The sequence below is a fragment of the Lytechinus pictus genome, chromosome 13 (assembly GCF_037042905.1).
Source record: "Lytechinus pictus isolate F3 Inbred chromosome 13, Lp3.0, whole genome shotgun sequence".
In the NCBI taxonomy this organism is placed as follows: domain Eukaryota; kingdom Metazoa; phylum Echinodermata; class Echinoidea; order Temnopleuroida; family Toxopneustidae; genus Lytechinus; species Lytechinus pictus.
Window position 1 is genome coordinate 17,150,801 of NC_087257.1, and position 24,190 is coordinate 17,174,990.

Consider the following 24,190-nt stretch of genomic DNA (forward strand, 5'->3'; position numbering starts at 1 on the left):
TTCCCAAATGAGATTTTCTAAAATCGTCACAACTGGACAAATACCACGCCAAATTTAGAGCGTCTATTTTGGGAGCCCTGAAACCGACTTCCCGACGGGGGAAGGCTATTTTTAAATGCATGGATGAGCGATGCTTGAGCGCTCGCACAAACATTCGCCCACATAGCCAGCTCGGCTTGAAGCTGAGCTCAGGTACTACCCCGGGGAAAGCAAGGATCTTGTCTAGTGACACACAATATAGCTGGATGTACGCATCGCTGTGATGTGGGCTTTATTAACCATGGCCAGGGAAGGAGAGAGGGGATGAATAGGCATCTGCTTGCTGAACTATTTTTAGTAGGCGGGGAGGGAAGTGGGAGCTAGCGAGTGAACGAGGAAAAGGCATAGGAGTCCTTGTAGTGCTCGCATTCAAGTGCAAGGGCTAGAATTTACTAGCAGGATACATGTATGAGGATGATAGGAAGGGGAAGGCGGGGGGGGGGGGGGGCTGGCTGTGCAGGTGTCCAGCTGATATGATTGAAGAGAAAATGGGAGAAAAGGAAGATAGATATGGAAAGAAATTGGAGAAGAGTGTTAAAGACTAAGAGAAATAGAAATACCAACAAAACTGTTGTTGAGAATACTAGAGAATGTGCTTCAAGTAGAAAGATATATGAACCTTAGAGGAAAATAATTTTTAGATAATGATTGGTATTATATTCTTACAGGCAAGGAATTGTTTGTAAATTATAATGGATATTATAAAAGGAATCACCTGAGAAAAAAATATAATCAGGGCTACAAACAATTTATTTAGTTAAAGCTTTAATATTGAGCAGGTTTTGCATATCATTTCCCCCATTTAAAAAAAATATTTATGTTGCAACCAAGCTTTTTGCAACCCTAAATTCATAAAGGGGCCCTTAAATACCTGCAAATATTACAATATATAGATGTAGAGTACATATTTAAGAAAGGTTGCTTCAACCCTAAATGTTATGAGGGATTTGTAAATACATTGTTATTTGTACATGTACCTACAAATAGTACAATACATAGAGAACAAGGTCATCATTCTCAATTATGAATCGGTCGGCTGCGTACATGCACAGGAAATTAAGTGTTCAATTTGATCGCGGGAGAGTTCTTTTTTAATAGCAAGCATTATTGTCTAAACAGGAACAATGTACGCTTTTAATAGGAGCTATGTCTCACATTGGAATACAAGTAAAAATCTCAACTTCTTCAATCCCATTTTAAGACATGGAGATAAAATTACGAGTTAAAAATATCTCGAGGTTCAATAAAATCAATAGTTTGTTGCCCGTTATGGGAAGCGAAGGAGCGCAGTGCACTCCCCGGCTCTCCTTATTCCAGCATTTATCCCGCGTACGTCAGCAAGTCTGTTTACCTCTTTCTATTTCCAGCTCTCCTCTCCTGTCTAAAAGTGGCGTCTTTTAGCCAAGATTCATGGAAAGGCAATTATGCGCTACTCTCCTGCTGTGACGTAGGATTGTGTTGTTGTAAAGATGAGGTTTTCCCTGTCTCCCATTCATCGCTCTCTCGATCGCTCTCCCCTCGCTCGCTCTCTCTCGAACGAACAGACAAACGAAACGCCGCAATGAGACTCCTTTTTTTATAGCATCCAGGCTATTTTTGTCTCGCTAAAAATACATCTTCGCGATTGAGGGGGTTGGGTAGATTTGTGGTCAAGAGATGGATGTAGGAATTGGAAGTTGAGGATTAGACGGAGGAGACGGTGGAAATTGTTTTTGTCAGGTTGTTTATTGGGAATGATTTAAACTAGTAAAGTCTTGTTTCATTTTAATACAATGTATGTGATTTAGAAGAAAGTTGATTTGATAATGTGGAAAATATAGCAGGAAGCTGTTATTAAGTGTGGGGCCTGAGACTCTGATGATCATATAGCTAGACTCTGAGAAATGTGATTATTAGTTTGCATATCATTTAATATATTGTCTCTTTTGTACTTGAATATTTTTTTGTCAGTGTACAGGAGGGTGGGTATGAAAAAAGGCTTGAAACTATTAGTACTATAGTTTCCCTGATCATTATAGCTTATTTCCTGAACGACAGTGAACTCGAGGATCGTGACAGCCTAGAAAACACCGTAGAGTTGTCACTTTTGTATGTCCCATTCAGTCCCATTCATGCATTTATATGTGGAGAGGAGTGTTTTTGACCCTTGGAAGACGTTAATAAATTCATATTAGTTTGCTGATTCTGAAAATTGGAGCATCTAATTCTTACATGTAGATGCATGATAATCCTATTCGAATCAAATATGAGGCAGTTTATACTCCCATTTCATGATCATGGGCCTGTAAAACCAAGCTTAGCGATTGATTGGGTAGCTTATTTCTACGATCGACTGCATTCATTATTGTGTATGATCAGTCGTAAAGATCAGCACCGTAATCAGTTGCTATTAGCTTTATATCACAGGGCCCTGAACTGAATTTGTCTTTATAAACCCACAGACATGGTTTCACTCAATGCATGCTTATCCTCGACATATACAGTATGTGAGATACAGAGTGTCTTAAATATGCTTTTCACATTGCCTTTCCTTAACCCCGGACTATAAAAATAACCCCATACTATCACTTTCTTAGTTTCACACTGTCTTTCTTTAACCCCATACTATTTGCTTAGCCGGGGTTAACGCATTAACGCCGGACTATCGCAGAGCTCATGAATAATGATGATTTTGCCACACAGTGCTTGATTAACTTGCAATTTTGACTTCTGTGATTGGCTAATGCTTACCTCCACTTTTCCTTAGCCCGGTTTCGTTTCATACTGCATCTCTTAGCACCGCAATAAGCCGGCCAACCCTGCTTTTTTGCAGGGCCAGATAGTAAATTGTACTATTTACCGTGCTAGCCCACTTTGCTAAAATGTAGTGTGAAACTGAAGTGGGCTAAGCTTAACCCCGGGAAATCGATGGGGCTAAGACCCCCCTCCCCCTTAGCCTCACCAAATTCCCGGGATTAAGGAAAATATGTGCAGTGTGAAAAGTAGATTACAGACCCATTCTCATACTCGAGTCCTTGAATGCAATACTTTCCCCATTTTGTTTGTGAGAGGCAAACAGTGGCATGACGTTGCTCTGCCGAGTTGGTGGATTTATTTTTAGAAAAGATGAATTGGCGAAGCCATGATCATGTATGTAGATCGAGATATAAATACGATCATGCTAAGATGGCGAGAAAATGCGTCTGAAAATAGATTTCATACAATAAAAGTGTTTGAGTTTGTAAGTGGGTGTAAAGACGTGTCTTTTGACTTGAAAGTAGATTTGTCCGCCTTTGCAAATAAGGATTGAGATTGAGAGCATTAGAGTTCTTATTTCTCTGGAAAGTGATAAAATATTAGGGGATGCGTAATGCTGTAGATGCATGAATAGTTTTTTATAAAAGATGATATGTTTGAATTTGAATGGTATTTGTTTCCATGGCAATAGCTCACTGAGAGTCTGCATCAGAGATAAACGTGGAAAAGCAAGATTATCACAAAAATTTCCCCTCCAGCCAATTTCTGTTTTTATTTTGCACTTGTTTTCCTTATAATATGGTTTTCTGCGTAAATTGAGGCACACTGGTTTGCTTTGTACATGGATGTATTAAGTGTAACATGTAGTTCTTATCACAATACAGTATACTTTGAAAACACGCTTATATAGTTTTCTATGTATTTAGTATGGTTAATCACAATTAGGATTTGTATTAAAAAATGATCTTTGTTTTATTGTCATGAGTAACTTGCAGAAATATATACAATTTTGCTAAGATTTCTTTTGATTTTTTTTTTTACTAATGATTGTTTTTTTTACATATATACAGTGTATGATATCCAAATACAAATGTACAAAAGATAGTATTTACATGCAACATATTCGGTCAAATTTAAATGTGACAAGAAGATAATAATGGCAACTGAATAAAGACATGAAGAAATTATACAAATCATACAAATAAATGAGTACAAATAATCAAAATTCAGGCGCCAGCTGTCGTTTAACAAACTGCTTTGCTGAAAAGCAGCCAGTATATAAATCTTGTGCAAACCTACAGTTTGCAAGCATGCCGATGATTTGAAAATCATGGATCTCGCTACATGAACAGTATTAAAAAACAAAACAAAAAAATGCAATTAACATAAAACACCCCAAAACAAACAGTGGTCCAAACATGATAAATATATGTGAAATAAAACATATGTAGAGAGAGAAATTTTTTTTTTTCTGTGACTGGAATGATTATTTATTTCAATTTTTTTACTCCTCAGGTGCAAATGCTTCAACGGAAGTGAAGGATAAACTTCAGAAGTTTCTCTTAAATCGGCAGCAAAGAACGGACTATGGGGGCAGCGGATCACTCAATCACTCGCCTCCATATAGGCATTGGTGAGTGTACATGTACATGTAGGGTGTACTGAAGGCCCTCTCGCAAGTTATTTTTGGTGCTAGTCTTGTGTGAAGACCCAATTGTTGATCAAAGTTTCAATCAGGGTCTGCGTCTGCATACTAGTTATCTAGAGTTCTTTTGAGTTCAGTTCCCTCTTTGGGATGTACATACTGCCCAGTTACTACTGAGGTTTTTGATGATGCATTTTTATGACTGTAGATTGATGTTCCCAGGAATACTGTTTTTCACATTGCTTTCATATTTTCTTCTTTGGTTTTTGTGGTTTGGTACTTCTTTCAATCTCAGTCTATCTTTTATCACAAGAGGTGCTTTCTGACCCACCCAATCACAAAAAACCCATAAATTACACAATATGTTCAGACCACAAAAATACATGTCATGTATTCACACCCCACCTGAACCAAATGAAGTCCCTGTTGTTAAGAGCCAAAACAATATTTGCATTCCTGGATAATTGATTTACTTTTTTTACCTCTCATGTTCTTGAAAGGTCGCATTCACTTTGTATAAGAATCCCTGCCTACTTTGAAATCATTGCAAAATTTCAAATTTTGTCTCACCTGCATAGCAGAGTGAGACTATAGGCGCCGCTTCCGATGGCGGCGGCGGCGGCGGCGGCGTCAATATCAAATCTTAACCGAAGGTTAAGTTTTTGAAATGACAGCATAACTTGAAAGTTTATGGACCTAGTTCATGAAACTTGGACATAAGATTAATCAAGTATTACTTAACATCCTGCCTTAGTTTCAGGTCACATGATTAAGGTCAAAGGTCATTTAGGGTCAATGAACTTAGACCATGTTGGGGAGTCAATATATTGAAATCTTAACCTACATGTAAGGTTAAGTTTTTAAATGTCATCATAATCTAAAAAGTATATGGACCTAGTTCATTTAACTTGGCCATATTACTGAACATCCTGCCTGAGTTTCAATGACATGACCAAGGTCAAAGGTCATTTAAGGTCAATGAACTTTAGCCAAGTTGGGGGTGATTATTAAATTGTTGTCATAACTTTCAAAGTTTATGGATATAGTTTATGAATTGTGGACATAGCGGTAATCAAGTATCACTGACAAGTCTTAGGTCACATGATCAAAGTCAAATGTCATTTAGGGTCAATGAACGTAGTATTGTATCATTATATGAATGGTGTTTTTGTGAATAACTATTTTATAGTAGTGTTCAAAGTCAACACTGCTGCTATATTGAGTCGCGTAATGCAGGTGAGACTGCCAGAGGCGCTCCACTTCTTTAAATACTAATTGCAGTAACTACTAATTTGTGGATATTTTCTTTCGGGAATGTTTTAAGTAACATTTTCTTTCACATTGGCAAAAATAAGAATTTCTTCTAATCAGAAAGGTATGAGAGGGCCTAGGGAGAATCTAGACATTTGTTGAATAGATATATCTCTGTACTCAAAATAAAAGCCTGTTCTCCATGAAAAGTTTGTTGAACCATAATGGAGGAACTAGTTTAGGTGAAATCCCCCTAAAAATGTTGGTCAGATCATTTTGGTGTCTTACCACATATGTGTAGGGCCTTTGTCTTAAAGCTGTAGTTGTGTATAAAGATGATTGATATAAAATGAAAAATGGCATTTTGATGGGGATATTCTGGGCCCTTAAATTCATAATCTTTGTCAATCAATTATGAAAAGTATTGCTGTAATAGCTTGTGGATATCCAAAGATATCATTCATTGTGATCGGATATTTCCTTGTTTTAACCCAAATGTTATCTTATGTCAATGAAATTAATTTGATATATGTGCGCATTATATTTGTCTCTGTAGGCCTATTAATTTTTACCCCTTTCTCTAATTATACAAGCCAAAGAAAAACATTGAGGCATCTTGTTTTAATACATTATCTAGATGAACTTTACCCAGTCAGAAACAGGCTCATGCATGAAATATGAGTGTCATTCGTAAACAAGAATGCATGCTTTGTTTAAAGAAGTTAACCACATGGATTTTCCTATCCAACCTCAATATGAGGATACTGGAATGAATGAAGAAATGCCTGGCATCCTTCTATCCTCAGAGCTGGAGATAATGGGCCCTCTTTCACAAAACTTGTTAGCTACTGAAATGGTTTCCTTGGATTGGCTGAGAGAAATATCATAGAGTCTTATTGATAGTAAGGAATTATGAAATAGTCCTTGATTATGAAACATGAAATAATAGAGGAAAGGGAAGGAGAAGGGGTCTATATGTTATAATGATATTCCTTCTAACACTTCATATTGCAATCAGAATCATACAAACCAAGCTCATTTTTCCTTCACTATTCTCATATTTTATGAATACAAATGTTGCCAAAAGAATACCTGTCACAACAATTCAGAAATCCATTTTCTTCTTGAAGGATGATACATTATCAAAAAGCAGCTACCCAACTCAACATATCAATACATGAATCCCTTCATTATGCCACACTTTCTATTTTGTATTCACAGGACCCCTCCCAGCTCAATGGATCACCACTCCCCTCCACATAATGTATCGCCCCAGTTTCACCATCAACCAATGGGGTTTGGCCAATATGATAGCAGCAACTTTCCACTTAGAAAAACAGGTAAGAAAGCCCATTCACTCATGATGCTTAAATCCCGAACCCAGCTGCAAGGAAAATATTAGTGAAGGATATTAGATGGTTATTAATATCTTTCTTTAAATAATAATAATGAGGTGGTTCATAAGAATTTGTTGTAAGCATGTTTGAATGTTGAGATTGGCAAGAAGGTTCCCACGTTTGAGGGGAGGAGGGGGGACATTTCATGAATATATATGTGTGTACCAAGCATAATACATATTGTGAATCATTGTGACCTGAATTCAAAAAGGTGGTTTTGAAAACCATCAGTTGAACCCATAGTTTATGCAGATAAATTACGCTTATTTACCGCGTATATTAACAAGATGTCCAATGCTGATGCGCGCTTTTGTCACAGTGTGCCAAATTGACGCCTGTTGTCATGGTTGAGTACGCAATTGTATTCATGAGTCCGCTGTTTTGAAATAATGAGTCCACTCTTCAAAACAGTGGACTCATGAACAAAATAGCGTACATCAGCATTGGACATCTTGTTAATATACGCGGTAGATAATTGTAATTAATGCAGGGTTCAACCGATGGTTTTCAAAAACCACCTTTGTGAATTCGGGCCTGTGGGTTAATGTGAGAAGGTGGAATGGAGAGAAAGAGAGTGAAGAGAACTAAATTAAATAGGGAGATAGTGATGTCCTATATGTTCTGCTGTTGAGGATGACTTGATAAATGTTAATTCACTTTGGAACGCCAATGACACAATGAATGGTAAACAGTTAACCCAATCACTGGTTAAAGTTTGATGTTATAAACATTACTGTTCAGTTTTTTTTTTAAATTAAGTTTAAAATGATGGTACATGTGTATTGTAGTATACATATGGGACTTAGGAAAAGAGAAATTATGGTGTATTTGGTTTTATTTATGAGACAGAATATAGAAATATTCATAATTTCTTTAAAAGAAATACAAATAAAGAAGAGGGGGCTTGTGACTTTAAATCACTCCCCAATCTTGCCACTTGTGTCTTTATACTTCAAACTTCAAATTCTGATTTTTTTTCTTCATCTAATTTCAATGGAATACGAAAATTATTACATGTTTAATTTGACTCTTTTTTATTAAAATAATTGTGATATTCGTGCAGAATACTCCTTTAAAAATTAGATGTACATTTTAATGAGATTGGGCTGTTTATTTCACATGTGTACCCTGTAGTCATAAAATGGAGGACCCGGCCTAGTGTATAAACAGGTTTTATTTGTATTATTTGAAGTAGTATTTGAGCTCTTGAGAGAAATCCATTAGTTCTATCACAACGCCAACACAAGGAAATACAAATTAGGCTTATTTTGTGATCCTATTCCTTTTTTACACACATGAAACCAGCTTTCATAACATGTCAAACCAGGGCTCATCAATTCTATATTTATATTCGGGTCGGTGTGCTGTTGATAATACGACAATGAACTCGATAAACAACCTTGTCCCCTGGACACTGGCTCAGTTGACTGCAGCTATTTATAGATCTCACTAATGCAAATATTCAAGGTGTAATAGCAACCGACCAACGGTGTACATCGAGCGTGAAGCGTACTCGGCTATTAAATTTCCTTTTTCTTTTGAAGCGATGATCTCTAAATTGGGTCATCCTTCCCCCCACCGTGCATAAACTCATTTTGCTTTTACCAAGTGCATGAGTTATTGGATTATAGTGCATGTTCATTTATTAAAGACAGACTGGGTGGGAACAAACACACAGAAGAGAGAGAGAAAAAAAGGAAAGCCCCCAAAATAGAATTCATTCTTTGACTGTTAAGCAGATAACCCCTGCACTGGGTTTTATAAATCGCTTGTAACTATAAAGTTTCATTTTGTGTTTTTATCTGAATTATGAACATATTGTTATTTGCGAGTGACAGAATAAATCTGTGCAAAGAAAGAAAAAAATGAACAAAGGATGAAAGAAAAGAAAACCCCCTTAGAAATAGACAATGAGGAACTGTAGTAATAAAAAGCACACTGAGATAGTTTTACTTCATGATCTTTATATATGTATATGAAATAAAGTGGTGAATATTTGATAGCTGCATTTTTGTGGTAGTTTTTCCTTATTTCTCCCTGTCCAACATTTCCAATATCTCCACTTCTGTATTTGGCCATGAGACAAAAAGTGTGACTACTCTCTGTGCATGATTAAAATGCAATATAATAATAATCATTTGAATATACATGTATGAATGCAAAATATTGGCTCATACATATAGGCCTACACTTTATGTATTCACTCCCCATTTTTATGAGATACATGTCATACAACATATTTAAAAGCTATCCATTTCTAATATAAAATAGAACAGGATATGGACTGCAAGATAAGTTGTAATCACAATGTAATTCTCATAGAGCATGCACTGCTACATGTACATGTATGTTGCACTTTGAGCATATACTGTATATGATACGGTGCTCTGAGATTAATATGAACATTAAACATGTACAAGCTGGAGCCCTGTTGACGAACAATTAATATAATTACAACTTTGCCATCCATCTCGTGGTTACTTTCATAATTTTCTTGATCGCCATTGGCTATTACATGTAAGTGTCGTTACCATGGTATTTATCATTTGTTGGTTAATGTACCATAAAGTAAGTCTTGCCCAATGCAATGGGGCTTTGTTCAGTGCAGATTTTAGTGTGCTCAGATTTTGATGTTAAAAAAAAAATATCTGTTCACAATTTCTTGATTCTAGAGTATAAATTGCAATGCACATACTATCCTATCAACTTCTACTAGAATGAACTGATACCCAAAGAGGATCGGACCTCATTAACACAAAGCTTTGCTATCGATCATTGCGTCAACTTTTTACATAATATTGCATTGATCATATATAAAATCAGTTTAAAGATCAATCATATAATCAATAAGTTAGGCTTTGTGTTTAAAGTAGGACCCAAGATTGCTGGAAAAACCAATAGTATTGTTTACATGTACTAGTAATTCATACATTATTTAATCATTGCTTTTTAGCATTCACCGAGGCTTTCCCTATCTTATTGACTCTTACGACATGCATCATCGATACCGTCGTTGGTATCTATACATGTACGTGATGATCGCCGAGTGTCTTTCTCTCTCTCTCTCTCTTGATCCGTCCCAGGTCAGGACTTATTACATATCGATGAGATTTTTATTTTTAGCATACCAGCATACAAGGTTCTGCATTATTGATTGCTCCCCATCCTCGTTCTTTTCTCTATCGGTCCATATGACCTTTCTGTGCAGCGTGTTCTAGTTTCCATGAAACCAGTCCAGCTGAACATCGTCTGCCCATACCTGCCCGCCTGCCTTCCATGCCAACTAATCAACGAGATAGCTCTGGCAAATTTCCGTCGAACAGGAAACAAACCCCTGTTTTCTTATTTTCTCTGGCTTGACTCGTCTTTATTTTAGGTTTTTTCATTCATTCATTCATTCATTCTGAAATGAATAGAATATATTTAATGAAGAAAATCGTGGTCAAGAATTTTGTTGATGTATGCGGGACTACCAGAGGAAATTCACAGCTCGTCTTTATTTTAGGTTTTTGATTTCATTCATTCATTCAAAAAAACTGAAATGAATAGAATATATATTTAATGAAGAAAATCGTGGTCAAGAATTTTGTTGGTGTATGTGGAACTACCAGAGGAAAATTCACAGCTAAACAGAGAAAGGAAGGACAGGAGGCCTTCTGCATAATAATACCTAATTACTTGATGTCCAACTAAAAGCCGCCCCGGAAACAAATACATGCAGAATACACCCCCCCAAAAAAATTACTTATAGCCCCTAAGCCCTTGAAAATAGCCCCTAGATGGATAATTAAATGTAATTGCTCACCCAACCTAGTGCAGTTCGAATATTTGATACGTGTAATGATATGATTATCCAGTCATACAGTATGTACATACTTTGCTGTCAAATTAATGCATGTGGAAAATAATGATACACGAAGAGGATGCATGGGTGACAATGGAGTTTAGGAAATACATGTAATTGACTGCTTTGCCATGTTTTTTTTTTCTCCAAAACTATGAAACTATATTCACACTTTTCTTTATGAGATGTTTTTTTTTGACAAATATGTCTTTAATGAATCAATATTCTGTTGATATTATTATTAGGCTGGACAGTATAGCATCATCAAGGCTACATGTACATGTTGACATTGATTTTTCATAACAAGTGTACATTCATGTGGAATGTACATGTACGTGTAATCACCAAATTGCAAAATTTACCATACAACCTTCAGTGTGCAATTTATTATCTACACTTCCATTTCCAAATTCCATTGCCAAATTAATTTCCATATTCAATTTCAAAGATACATGTAGAAACAAACATTTGTAATCGGCAAATTACAAGCAACAATATATTTTACTGGTAAGCAAGGGATAAATGATTAAAACAGGGAAAATGGAAAAAGACAGCTTTATACCGCATGTACATAAAGTGCATTTAAAAAGCCTTAGGGGTTTATCAAGGGTGTTTCCAAAGTACACTAATATTTACAAATAGCAATTTGAACTTTTTTTTACCAGCCTAAACATTTATAGCAAGATTGATCCATCTCTCATGGAACAACTTGTCTTTATTAAAATCCGATTTTTTTTTCTTTTTACGAATCATATTAAAAGAATGCTGTAACAAAAGACAGTGACATCACAGTTTTCTTTAGGTGGTTTCAGACCGCCTCGAAGTTCGTCAGTTCCAGGTATTCTCTGATCGGGAAATTTACCCCGATCAGAAAATACCAGGTATTTTGGTAATGTGAAAGCAAACTACGCGTAATTTCCCCGAAAGAAAATACCCGCTAAATAGTAGGTACTTGGCGAAATTACGAGAACTTTCGCGGGGATTTTTCCAAGGTCGCAGGTATTTTGGCGATGTGAAAGCAAATTACGGGAACTTTGAGCCCAGCGTGTCGTTGGGTGCGGCGCCGTGGGTGGCTGCTGGGCTAGTAGTTTTGAATCTCGTGCCTTGCCTGCTTATTAGACCATACTGCGCATGCTCCTAACTTCAGGAAGTGTATGTTTCGGGGCGGTCTGAATGCAGGAATAATTAATGGGTATTTTTTAGCCTAAAAATGTTCTCGTAATTTAACGGGGATTCTTGTGATCGAGGCGGTTTGAAACCACCTTTTTTGTGCTTTTTAACACAGGATGCATCCATAAAAATGGTATTGAATGTATGTAGTCCCTATTCACATTGATGATTATTCTATACATGATTTAATGACCAACTATGGTAGGAATTGTATATCCTTTGTAAGAGATGGAGAATTGTGAATGACCCTGTATTCAAATGAGGAAGTATTAAGCCCTGTATTATAACTATAAAACATGAGTTCTTTGTACATAATAAAATTAATCTTATGAATGGTTTCCAGTTCTTGGAAAGCATCATTGGGGAAATCCAAGTGTCATTTCTTTTCCACTCGCAGAGAGTGTTTCTATTGTTTGCCTTAGTAGTAAACTCTTGGATGAGTAATAATTGATATGGACTGTATAAAAAAATTTCATTCTGTATTGAAAAATTACTGACAGCCGAGAATGCATGTACACTACATGTAGATTAGAAGAAAAAAAAAGCCCTAAGTGACAGAGAGTGGGAGAGGGGGAGAGAAAAAGAAAGGTTAGGTGGGGAAGGGGGGGGGGTGGAAGAATGAATGGGAGAGAAAGAGATGAGGGATGTTTAGAAGAAGGGGGGGGGGTGAAATGATAAAGAAAAGAAGGGAGGAAAAGAAAATTAAAAAGAGAGAAAAATGATAAACAGATGATTTTTTAAAAAAGAAATTAGATTAATTGCTTGTAATTACATGTAAAGATGCAGATAATATTGATTCAGAATACTAAATAACGGTTATTTCGTTGCAGTAGTATTATTTTGGCAAAAGTGAATTTGTAAACATTTCGAAGAATGAGTGATGCTCACAAAATTTACTTATATTCGCTTCTATGCAGATTCATTTTTATTTATAAGGTAAATGTCAATCATGCTATTTTTGTCCTTCTTTTACGCAGCATCTGACTCAAACCTGAAGGTTAGGTCGAGATTGAAAGAGAAAGTAACAGAGAGACGTACTCACGGTAGCCCTCTACTGAGGAGAAGGGAAGGCCCCAATTCTCTGAAGAGGAAACCTATAAGCGGGGAACTCAACTGTAAGTTATAACTTCACTTTCCTCTTATATTATTAATCGTGATAGTTATGAAAGCAGTATTTCTGTATCACTTTTTTGACAAGATACAAAGCACTTTGAGATGCCTTCCCTAGTCAACGTAAGTGATAAAATTCTCAGGGAGCTACAGTATCGATCTATTAAAGATAAATGCCAGTTGTGGTAATGATCTCAAAATTAATTTGAACAGAATCCAAAAAATTACCACCCAAGTATTTGTATGTATATAAAGTAAAAATAGGTGTATCACTTTTCACGTGCAAATTCAATGCAGTGCCCAGAGCTGATACGACGGTTTGGCTGACCGCGCGGATTGAAATCGCTGTCAGTCTAAATGTCATATCGCTCTGTTACAGTAAACGTTTCCAACGGGATTTGTGTATTTTATTAAAAAATTGTATGGCATCACCGTGAAAATCCCCTCATATCTCAAATGAATAGAATAGAATAGGACTTGTACTTTCATTTTCTGCAAAAATCTCAAAAGCAATTTAAAAAAAAAACCAAAATTGACTGATACGACGGTTCGGATGAACGCCGACGAAATAACGTGAAAGGTGAAATCAGCAACGGTAATTTCATCGGTGTGAGTGATGATTTGAACATGACATACTGTACGTAGATCACAACTCTGGTTCCATTTGGTGTTTCATAATTTATACATGTATGGATTAAAACAGCATTATGTACTAGCTTCTGATGAAAATGTATGAAATGTGCAGTGAGAATTTAAGTGATATAAAGTGATGATAGTAATGGCATATTAGGAGCATCTTTTGGTATGATATTCTGTGCTTCATCATTCATGCGTAGGATAACAGATGGTTTTATGAACCAGCTCCTCATACAATATACAAATGATGTACATACAGGATGATATGTGTACTTGAAATTTTAAGTGAGCCATGATTTAAGAAATGGCATACTTTAAGAAGAATTTTACACAGTAAAAAAAAATAGCACGCTGTTTAAGCCTGTCACTCTAACAACAAGTTGTTTAAACTTTTTTAATTGTTTAAACTTTTTAAACAAGTTGTTTAAAAAGTTTAAACAGTTGTTTAAAAAGTTAAAGCAGTTGTTTAAAAAATTTAAGCAATAGTTGTTAGAGTGACGGGCTTCAACAACGTGCTTAAAATATTAAACAGCGTTTTTACAGTGTAGGGTTACATTTGGGGCTTCATAACTCAAGTATACATGTATGTAGATCTATTAGATTTTCGAACCAGCTGCTGATGTACAAAATAATAATGAACCAGGGGAAATGAGAATCGTACATTCTCATTGTACACTATCCCACTATTGTACAGAATTGATGTAATGATATTTGAAACACTTATTCAATGCTTGGGGATTCTCATGATGTCGTTTGTGATCAAAGGTGCTTCTCATGTACATGTAGAATGGCTACATGTATGAGATGAAGGAAACTACATTTGATTTGAAACTTCCTGGCTCAGATAGATGCCAAGTCACATCCAAAGGTCAACACACTTTCAGTTTCATCATCTCACTTGTATAATGACAGCAGGAAAGCCCCTCAACATGGAATATATATTTTATTACCCCTACCCTTTCCCTCCTATGCAAATGAATAGTAATAGATTATAGATCCAACTGTTGGTATATTAACAATAATCTCTTCCTTTATAGTGTATAGAACACAGTTGAGCATGCCCTTACAAGTGTATACAGTATGAATTAATAGAATATGAATTTAATAAGAAATGAAATTAGAAAGTATAAAGTGGATAGTGTAGGGTAGGCCTATTGAGGTCATTATATATTGAGCAAATCCCCCGTTTTTTAAGGGAGAGAAGTTTAATTTCTCATGGAGTTCAGACGTAAAACAGAAGAAGCCATATATTTGTTTGCCATATGTTTTGGTATTGATGGGATTATTACAGCAAATGACCTCCTTGTTGCTTGAACTTCAGTACGAGTGGGCTGATCAATGTAGAGTTATTGATTTTGTAGTCAAAGGATATGGGGCTATACCATGGAAGCATTAACATGCAAAAACTAATAATGATAATATGCAACACTTTAATAAGGACAATGTTTCAAAGCACTGCATGCTATTACCCTCTCCTTAGCATAGCCCTTGATAGAGCGCTCGAGCATATGGAATAAAGGCCCACTGAATATATAAAGGGCATATTCATTACAAATTATATTAAAAACATCCAAAATGATCACCTATTATGGACATATCCCACAATAAATGTTTAACCTATTATGGGCATCTTGAGGCAGGTGATGATGGTGTCCAGAATGGTTTCTTCTGGCTTTATACATGTACAAGCCATGTTGAAACTTCCTGGTTTTGGTTGTGTTTTTTTCATAATTTATTAATTTGAGATGTTTGTCAGTGGATGCCATTTGACACTGTCCAATGTTTGGTTTAACTGAGAAAGCTCATGTTTGTCATGTCTTCTATTTTTTAAAAGAAATGTTTAAATTCCTGATTCACAGACATTTCTTCAAAATTAATTTTGGAATATACATTTTTGGGGATTTCCAAAGTATGTTGACTTATTAGGTTGAGAGATAACCCCGCCCCTCCTGATATATTGCAAGTTTGAGATAATTTTGTAACATTTCAATGTGAATGCTACATGTACAATGTATGTAATTTTGATTCAGTATTAGAATGGATTATGGATTAAAATAAAGGTGATTTTTGTATACAGATTTATTAGGGATATTCAAAGATACAGTTGTGTATAAAACATTGGAGGTATCCTCTTGTGCTTTAACCTGCCTCTGAAAGCATATTTCATTGTTGACAAAAGTCAGAGTGTTTTATTTTTCTGTTTATTGTTCATGCTATTGAATGTAAACTAACATATTCTTGTTCTGTCCATGGGCTATGAGAAGATTGAATACCAAATAATAGTCGATATGCAGCATATGTGCTATAATTTACTGTATGTTGTTGAATTATGTTATCTAAGATATGATTGCCTTCATTTGTTCACAGTAGATACATCATCTAACAGCGCTCCTGGATCTGGTCCGAGTTCACCTCTTAGCGCTGGAGCTGCTGGCGGTGCCGATAGTCCTAATGGAGTTCCTGTTGCAGCATTACCTGAGGTACAACTTATTGTTTCTATTGTAACAACTGATTGCTAACTGAAATTATTAAAATAATTGTCATCATTATATTTGTTAATGTTATTATTTTTGTTTATTAGTATTGTGATTATTATTGTCATTGTAATGGTGATGGTCATTGTGATTGTCTCTACAAACTAATAGTCATTCCCAGTAACATTATCAACAAATTGTCGCTATCATCTTCATCAACATTATCACCACCACCACCACTATCATCATCATCAACACCACCATAATCATCAAAATCATCATACATGTAATCATTATCATATTGATTTTGAAAAAAATATGTTTTTTCACTACTTATAAATCTTGATATCACTCAAGTGCTGGATACTACACTACCAGTCACAATTCTTTGAATACCTGTTTACCTGTTTCACCATAGAACAATAGATTCGGTCAACTGAATCTATTGTTCTCTGGTGAAACAGGTAAACTGGTAGTTTACTGTAACTAAGAAGATTAATTTCGTAATCTTTGTTTTTTCTACTCAGGAGGCAAGTAGTGCCCCTAAGATGATGATGAAACAGAGGTTTTGTGTGGCAAGCGATCTGTACAGCTCACCGTCTCTACCTAACATATCTATTGGAATTCCTGCTGCAAACAATCCACAACACTCACCACCTCTGGTAAGAAACCCAAGTATTAAAGTTGAAAAAAAAAAATCATAGTAAAAAATTAAGTTGGAGTTAGCTTGACTTGTAGAAGACATTGTCTCAAAGTAATTGAAAGAGATTATTTGTAATGCTTTAGCAGCTTGTACCTATAATAACCAAAGTTTGCTTAAGTTATTGAAATTAGCAAAATGATAATATTCAGGTATGAAGTCGAGGCCGGCCTCGGCCATATTTTGCCGGCCTTGGGCAGAGTCATGCAGGAGAAGGTCTTCTTTAGTGGCCTCGTGACTTGGATGTACTAACCTTGACTACGTCCCTAATGATATTAAGCATTCCTCCTGGTGTCTCTTGCCCTGCACTCAGAATTAAATATGTGGGACTACACTGAAGAGATGGTTATCCAGAGGCCAGAGCTTGCAATAGAAAAATTTGATACTGTTGCCCAGAGGCATGCAAGCTTATGGACAACAGTTGAGAATATATCGCACAATCCCCTTTATGCAATAATTGTTTACCGGTGCATGTCACCATGGAGACTGGCAAGGCAGGTCTTTCCAGCCAGACAAAGAAAAGATAAATTATGAATTCATATTTAGTAAAAATTGAAAAAAAAAAAAAAAGATTTGCAAAGCCATGCCGGGCTGACTTCAGTGAATGCCACATGAATGAATTGAGCTTTATCACCGAGCAATCGAAAGGTCAATACTTGTTATGTAGGCCAGGGTTGTATACTTGGACTTCATTGAAAGGAACTTCAGAAATTCATAACTGTTGCAAGTTTCCTGGAGTTGTGGTTTACAGTCACCGGCCTGTGAAAGGATTTTTGTGAAAGAGTTCGATGAAAATCCTTGTGGATGGCAAAATTATTTTGAGTTCTTGCCAAAAGAAGGAGGATATATCGGGTTTGAATGGGACTAGGAAAGAGAGGAAGGAAGAAAGTAATTGTGTTAGACTGGCAGTGCAGACAATTTTAGATTACACAATGGCAGGTAATGCTTTAACCTTGCCCCACCTATAGGAAATGGTGTGGGTATACAGAGCCAACCTTGCCCCACATATAGGAAATGGTGTGAGGATACACTTGACCGGGCCACACCTCTAATACAATGAAGGTGTATTTTGATCTACCAAGGTATAAATGTGAAAGTTTATCTGCTGTAAAAGAATTTGTGGAGAAGATTAAAATCCGATGTGGTTTGCTAATGAAGAAGTGCAAGGTATTGAAGGGGATTGATAGAATTGCTGAAGCTGAAATCATGGATCTTTAAACTTAAATCTTGTACAGTAAAACCTGTATGTCTAAAGACCTTCGAAGGGAATCAACAAAATGGTCTTTCTGAACAGGTGGTCTTATTTCCACATTTCAATCGGGAATACTATCCAAGGGGAGCCAGTCTCATGGTCTTTCTAGACAGGTTGTCCTAAATAGGTTGCTATTAGAGCAGGTTTAGCTGGACATTGTATGATTATGATAACTGCTATTGTGGCAACAGTCGAGTCTCAGCAGCCAATCAAAATCAAGGCTCAGATAGTAGTTTACAGATACCATAATGGCCAGGCGAAAAACTATTTTTTTGAAGTTTTCGGTTGCTTCTTTTCACAACTTACTGCCTAAATCTGCAACATTGGATAAGCTTTAACATTACGATGATCGATGAATGAGGATTTCCAGGGCTTTTTTTTTCTTTTAGATTCCAGGGTTCTTTTGAGCATTTTAGGGGCTATATCGCCCCCAGCCCTTGTGTAATTTTTTCCCCCCTGTCTGGCAACTTTCCCTGATTTTGATTGGATGAGAAGCACAATTGTCTCACTGTTACTATGGTAGCTGTTGGATGAAGTAGACATTTTCACTTCAGACAGAATATCTGGAAAGTCCCACAAAATGAGGTCCTGATCTACAAAGTTCGCATTGTTTTCATGACAATTGCAAACAAGAAAATATGCGGATGTGTCATGTCAAATATATGAACCACCCCTTTGATGTTCTATTCAAAGCTCACCCTCATCTTCAGACTCAATGTAGTTATTGTGGATGATAATATTAATGTTGGCTCGTTGCCTACATTGATAATGTAATTCAAGACCATCAATGCCCACAGGAGATAGGACGGAAGACCAGTGGCTGCGTTCAAACTTGGCAGAGGGGGTTTTATTTATTGTTTTTGTTTTGAAGGGAAAGCGTTTGGCAAGCGGGCTTGGATGCTGGCATGGGGTGGTGGGTTATAATAAGAGCATCTTGTCAGTTGCCTGGCTATTTATGAAACAAACAGATTCAGGTTTTAATGGGAAGTTTATCTCGCTTGATAAAGTGTTGAACAATCTCGCTTGATTATTGATAAAGTGTGGACTAAGTTGTATCATACATGTAAAATATATTACTGCAGTTGATAGTATTATAAACCAGTTTGGGCATTGTTGAAATTCATGATTGATTGAGTATGTTGTGTCTACTTTTACATGTCACTACATATGTCTCAATTTTAAATTTATGTCTCTCCTCTTAATAAACTGGAATGGATTCGTCCTTACGTGGAAGTAAATAAAATCTGGTTTAGAATACTAGAAAAACTATTCACATGCACCTACATGTATATTGATAAGATACACCTAATTTTGAAAATTTGGAACACTCATTCATATATTGAATGTTGAGAATGTTTTTTTTTCTCATTGTTTTAATTTGCATACATGAAAGGTTGTTTTAATAGCCTCCAACTATCTGTATCATTCTGACTATGTATTGTATGTCCTATTGATAAACCGGGTATCTGAATATTGTGACCCTATCAGTGAATTTCAACTTTTTGTCAACATTTATTTTGATTACCCTTTGAAAAACGTCTGCTAGGGAATTGAGTGTTTGCAGCTCATATCTGTAAATATTTCTGTCAAGCAGCACATCAGATGAAGTAGACATTCACTAGTGAGTAGGGTCACCAATAAAATTATTGTAATGGAAAAAAAGAATTTCCATGAACCATATACCATTTGATCATGAAACATAACTAAGAATAAATTTTCTTCTATTGTTAGACCTTTTTTCTCTTCAATCTTAATGTTATATCTGTCTGTCATGTACTTGCAGGGTCCTGTGAAACCAGGTCTACCTACAGCGGCAATGTTAGGTGCTGCTCCTCTCAATCCATACCTTCCTACAGTGCCTGGTAAGTTCTTGGAGATGGTGGTTGGGGGTGGTAATGGTGTAGGTCGGTGGTGGTGGTGGTGGTGGTGATGGGGATGGGGAAGTGGTGAGGATGAGGGTGATGATGGGGATGGTGGTGGCGTTGGTGGTGGTGGGGGTGAGGATGGGATTGTGGTGGAGTGGTGGTGGGGGTGGGGGTGGGGGAGATGATGGTGGTGATGGGGTGTAGGTTGGGGTGGTGGTGGTGGGGGTAATGATGGGGATGGTGGTGGTGATGGTGAGGGTGAGGATGGGATGGGATGGGGGTGGTGATGGGGGTGAGGATGGGATGGTGGTGGTGATGGGAGTTGGGGTGGTGGTGATAGGGTGATGATGATGGTGCTGGTGGGGTTGATGGTGGTTGTTGTCTCGCTACAATCATAATGCAGGTTCTGGTGGTTTTGGAGATGGTGATGGTATTGGAGATGGTGGTGGTTTTGGTGGTGGTGGTGGTGATGATGATGATGGTGATCATCATCCTTATGTCGGTGGTGGTGGAATTGATGGCGATGATTATGTTGTTAATGATGAAGATGATGATGATTATGTTGTTAATGATGAAGATGATGATGATGATAATGATGATAATGATGATAATGTTGACTACAATGATGACCTCGATGATGATTGCGAAGCGATCAATGCTTGGTCATGATGACGATAATGATAATGGTTGCTATTTGGAGGGTTTCTATTAATGTAAATCTTTCTACTTCCTCCCAGCAGGTGCGTCTCTATCTTTAGCTGGTATGAATCCTGCCCTTTTAGGTGGTATGACCTTTCAGGACTACCAGCAGGCACAGACAGCCGCCATGTCAGCTGCTCAAATCGGAATCCATCCAAAACCAATCAGGTATGATGCTAAATTATACAATCCTACCATACATTGACAAAAAGGTAGCAAGTAGCAAAAGTGGAATTCCTGATAAAAGAGCAAACATCTCTGTCATTTACGTGGATGTGAATGTATTAGTGTGATGAGAAACCGGTCATATCTCTTACATGTAGCAGGATCAGCGTTTCTTGCCAGGAAACTTTCCATGGAAGAAGCAGTCAATTTGTAAAACATGAACTTATTAAAGGCTTTCTGGTTATGTGTCACTTGCTTCCTTTTGACAAGTAGGGAAGAATCCACATAAATCTCAGAGGCTTGCTCACATACATGCAAGACACAAAAATATAAATAATAAATGAAACATTGCTGTATAAGCAAAACCAATGGGATATGTCACAAAGGTAGGAGATATTTCTTCATTTTTGATGGTCTGTTTTTAAAACAATAGTCCCATCCCTTTTTTTTTCATGACTAAGTGCAACTTAGGATAAAATGTCTTATCGATTTGTAGATGTATAAAACTGCATGTTAATTTACACTAGGCGGTTTGTTGAATCATGACTAAATGTCCTAAAGTATGTCAGATTTTTTATTTGTCTGAACTTCCTTATTGGACGACCCTAAGATATTGTAGTGTACATACATGATTCCTTTATATATCCTGATTATTTATAGCAGGAGGAAAAGGGACATTAACACAAAGCTTAATGAAGATTTATGATCAATTGCATTGACCACAGTGCACAATTAATCATGAAAATCATTTGTTCAGTCATTAAGCTTTGTGAAATCTGACCTTGGAGTGTTAAGGAAAATTTTGCTCTAAATTGAATTGAATTGGATTGAATTGAATTTTTATTGTATTGAATTGTATTTGAATTTTGATTTGAAATGGAATTTGAAATTGGAGTTGAGTTGATTTGGAATTGAGTTGATTTGGAATTGAAATTGGAATTGAAATTTGATTGGATTTAAAATTGGAATTGGAAATGAATAGAATTGAATTGAATGCGATACATTTGTGTTTCAGACCGCTGACACACAGACCCTTAGTGAGGACCCATTCTGCTCCCCTGCCTAACAACCAGCAAGCTCCTACCAGCCAGCGACCGCATTCTATGTTACTCTCTCATCATCATCATTCACAGTTACTACAGCAACCGCATCAACTCCTCAACAATCTTGCTCATCAAAAGGTAAGTGTTAATGATGGGTCCTTGGTAGAATTTTCAGAAGGGACCCAGTAACCCCCCCCCCCCAAAAGAAATAAAATAAAAATGACACAGTTTGTGGAGTATTCCTTGTAGATGCCAAATTTTCTCTTGTATATTTCATGTGAAATTTGCTTTGAAGGAATGCCAATCCATTGTGTTATGTGACCTCGCTCTAGAATGCAATGCAGTGTAGTGACATGACAGTTGCTCATGCGACAATTGCTCCGGGCTTAATTTCGTCTAAGATGTAGGGTTAGGGTTGCAATAGGGTTTTATGTTAGGTTTAGGGAAGGGTATAGTGTTCAACCCAGGGTTAAAGTGGGTAATTCGATTAGTGGTGGAATTTAGAGCATGAAACCATGCAGTGTCTTGGCGTATACAAGGGCACTCTATTAAGTGCAGTTTTCACTCTTTTAAGTCCAAGAAATGACACAGTCTAATTCAAAGAGGTTTTTTCTGTATCTCTCACAGTAATTGATTCCTAAAACAATTCTTGCGCAATTCTCCCCAATATATCACTCCGATCACTGGTTCAGTCATACTACAGTGCCTTCTATATTCATACTTGTATGTTAATTTTTCTTCTTTCTTCTTTCAGCTCCTTGAAGAAAGGAGAGAAGAACGAGTTCAAGAGGAGCGAGAACAGGAGGAAGAATCAGAATCAGCGGCCGGAGCCACCGCGTCTGGCGCCCCCAACATGCCATCACCGTCCAAAGCTAAAGAAGCTCTCAAAAATGCCATCCATATCAAACAAGAGCCGATTGACATCACCGAAGAAGAGGAGGAGGATGAAGATGAGGATGCAGAGACAGAGTTATCAAAATCAAGAGAGGTAAGTTAGAGTCTCTTTTGACAACTCTTGCATCGACTGGCAAGCATTGTGGTCTAGTGGTTCTGACTCACCTTTCAGTCAGAGGTTTGGTGGTTCGAACCCCAGCCATGGTGTTCATTTCCTTCTGCAAGAAATTCATCCACATTGTGCTGCACTCAACCCAGCTGAAGGAATCGGGTACCTGGCACAAATTTTATTCCTTCAAATGATTGCATGCCATGGGATAGCCAACTGGGATAAAACCACTGCAATAATGACAACAGCGCCTTGAGCATGCTGCAAAGTGGATGTGTGTGCTCTACAAGGTTACAGTATTGATGTATTGGAAGGATTTTCAGTTGTTACCTTTGTCAGGTGAACTTTTGGAGACCATCCCTCTGGCGAGCTTTCCCTGGGGAAAGACATGCTCAAGGAGAAACTTTATGTGAGAATTGTTCTCAGAAGCGTTGATCTCCCAGGAAGTTGCCTGATAGCAGCACAAAAATAATAATTATACTTTATGTATGTATTGAACATTGTTTTGACCAATTAGTGTACTCCTTTTTCTTCAAGGGGACAGAGAATACATGTATGTCTCCTACATGACTACTCTTAACATTCTGAATACCTTCGTTTGCATAAAATCAACATGACTAGTTCTAGTAGGTTCTAGAATGGGAGTGACAGCGATCTGATAAGATTTTGAGGCTACAAGGTCAAAGGTTATCATATTTTTATTCTGCGATCATTTAGAATTCTTAAATATCCTAGTTCATTTAACTAAATACTTGCCTTCCCCTTACTTTCTTTCTTTCTACAGGATAATTTAGACATGCTAAGACCCTCAACAATGACCAAAACCGGTAAGAACATTCATCATGATTCTAAATCAGCAACTCCTAATACTTTATAAAGTCTAGTTTTCATTTGAAGTTATGTAAAGTTATGCATATGGTTATAACGTGTGTGACCCTTTCATCATTGCTGTGCTCCTGAGCACGTAAATTGCCATCGCACCCTATCTATAGCACTTCTATCTACATGTATTTGTACTATTTCTTTATTGTATGGTTGTGGTAACTTGTTGTGCAGTGCCCTTATATATATATATATACATTTATTAATTTATGTGGAGATTGCTTTTATCATTGAATATTTCATGAAGCTGTTCAGAATATTGAACAATGCTATTGAAAA

At 36.8% G+C, this 24,190-nt stretch overlaps 1 protein-coding gene across 27 annotated transcripts in view; it reads left to right on the top strand.

The window, feature by feature from the left end:
* Positions 1 to 24,190, top strand: part of LOC129274104 (histone deacetylase 4-like) — a 61,088-nt gene that overhangs the window by 17,808 nt on the left and 19,090 nt on the right. For 8 of the 27 annotated variants that reach the window (XM_064108407.1, XM_064108383.1, XM_064108396.1 and 5 more), the window contains 10 exons: positions 4,291 to 4,408; positions 6,893 to 7,011; positions 13,060 to 13,197; positions 16,196 to 16,308; positions 16,830 to 16,964; positions 20,038 to 20,116; positions 20,860 to 20,986; positions 21,999 to 22,164; positions 22,781 to 23,014; positions 23,814 to 23,856. In XM_064108407.1, the coding sequence (XP_063964477.1) occupies positions 4,291 to 4,408; positions 6,893 to 7,011; positions 13,060 to 13,197; positions 16,196 to 16,308; positions 16,830 to 16,964; positions 20,038 to 20,116; positions 20,860 to 20,986; positions 21,999 to 22,164; positions 22,781 to 23,014; positions 23,814 to 23,856 (1,272 nt within the window). Of the gene's footprint in view, positions 1 to 4,290; positions 4,409 to 6,892; positions 7,012 to 13,059; positions 13,198 to 16,195; positions 16,309 to 16,829; positions 16,965 to 20,037; positions 20,117 to 20,856; positions 20,987 to 21,998; positions 22,165 to 22,780; positions 23,015 to 23,813; positions 23,857 to 24,190 lie in introns of all 27 variants that reach the window. The other 19 variants (XM_064108393.1, XM_064108409.1, XM_064108382.1 and 16 more) reach the window with 3 other exon arrangements.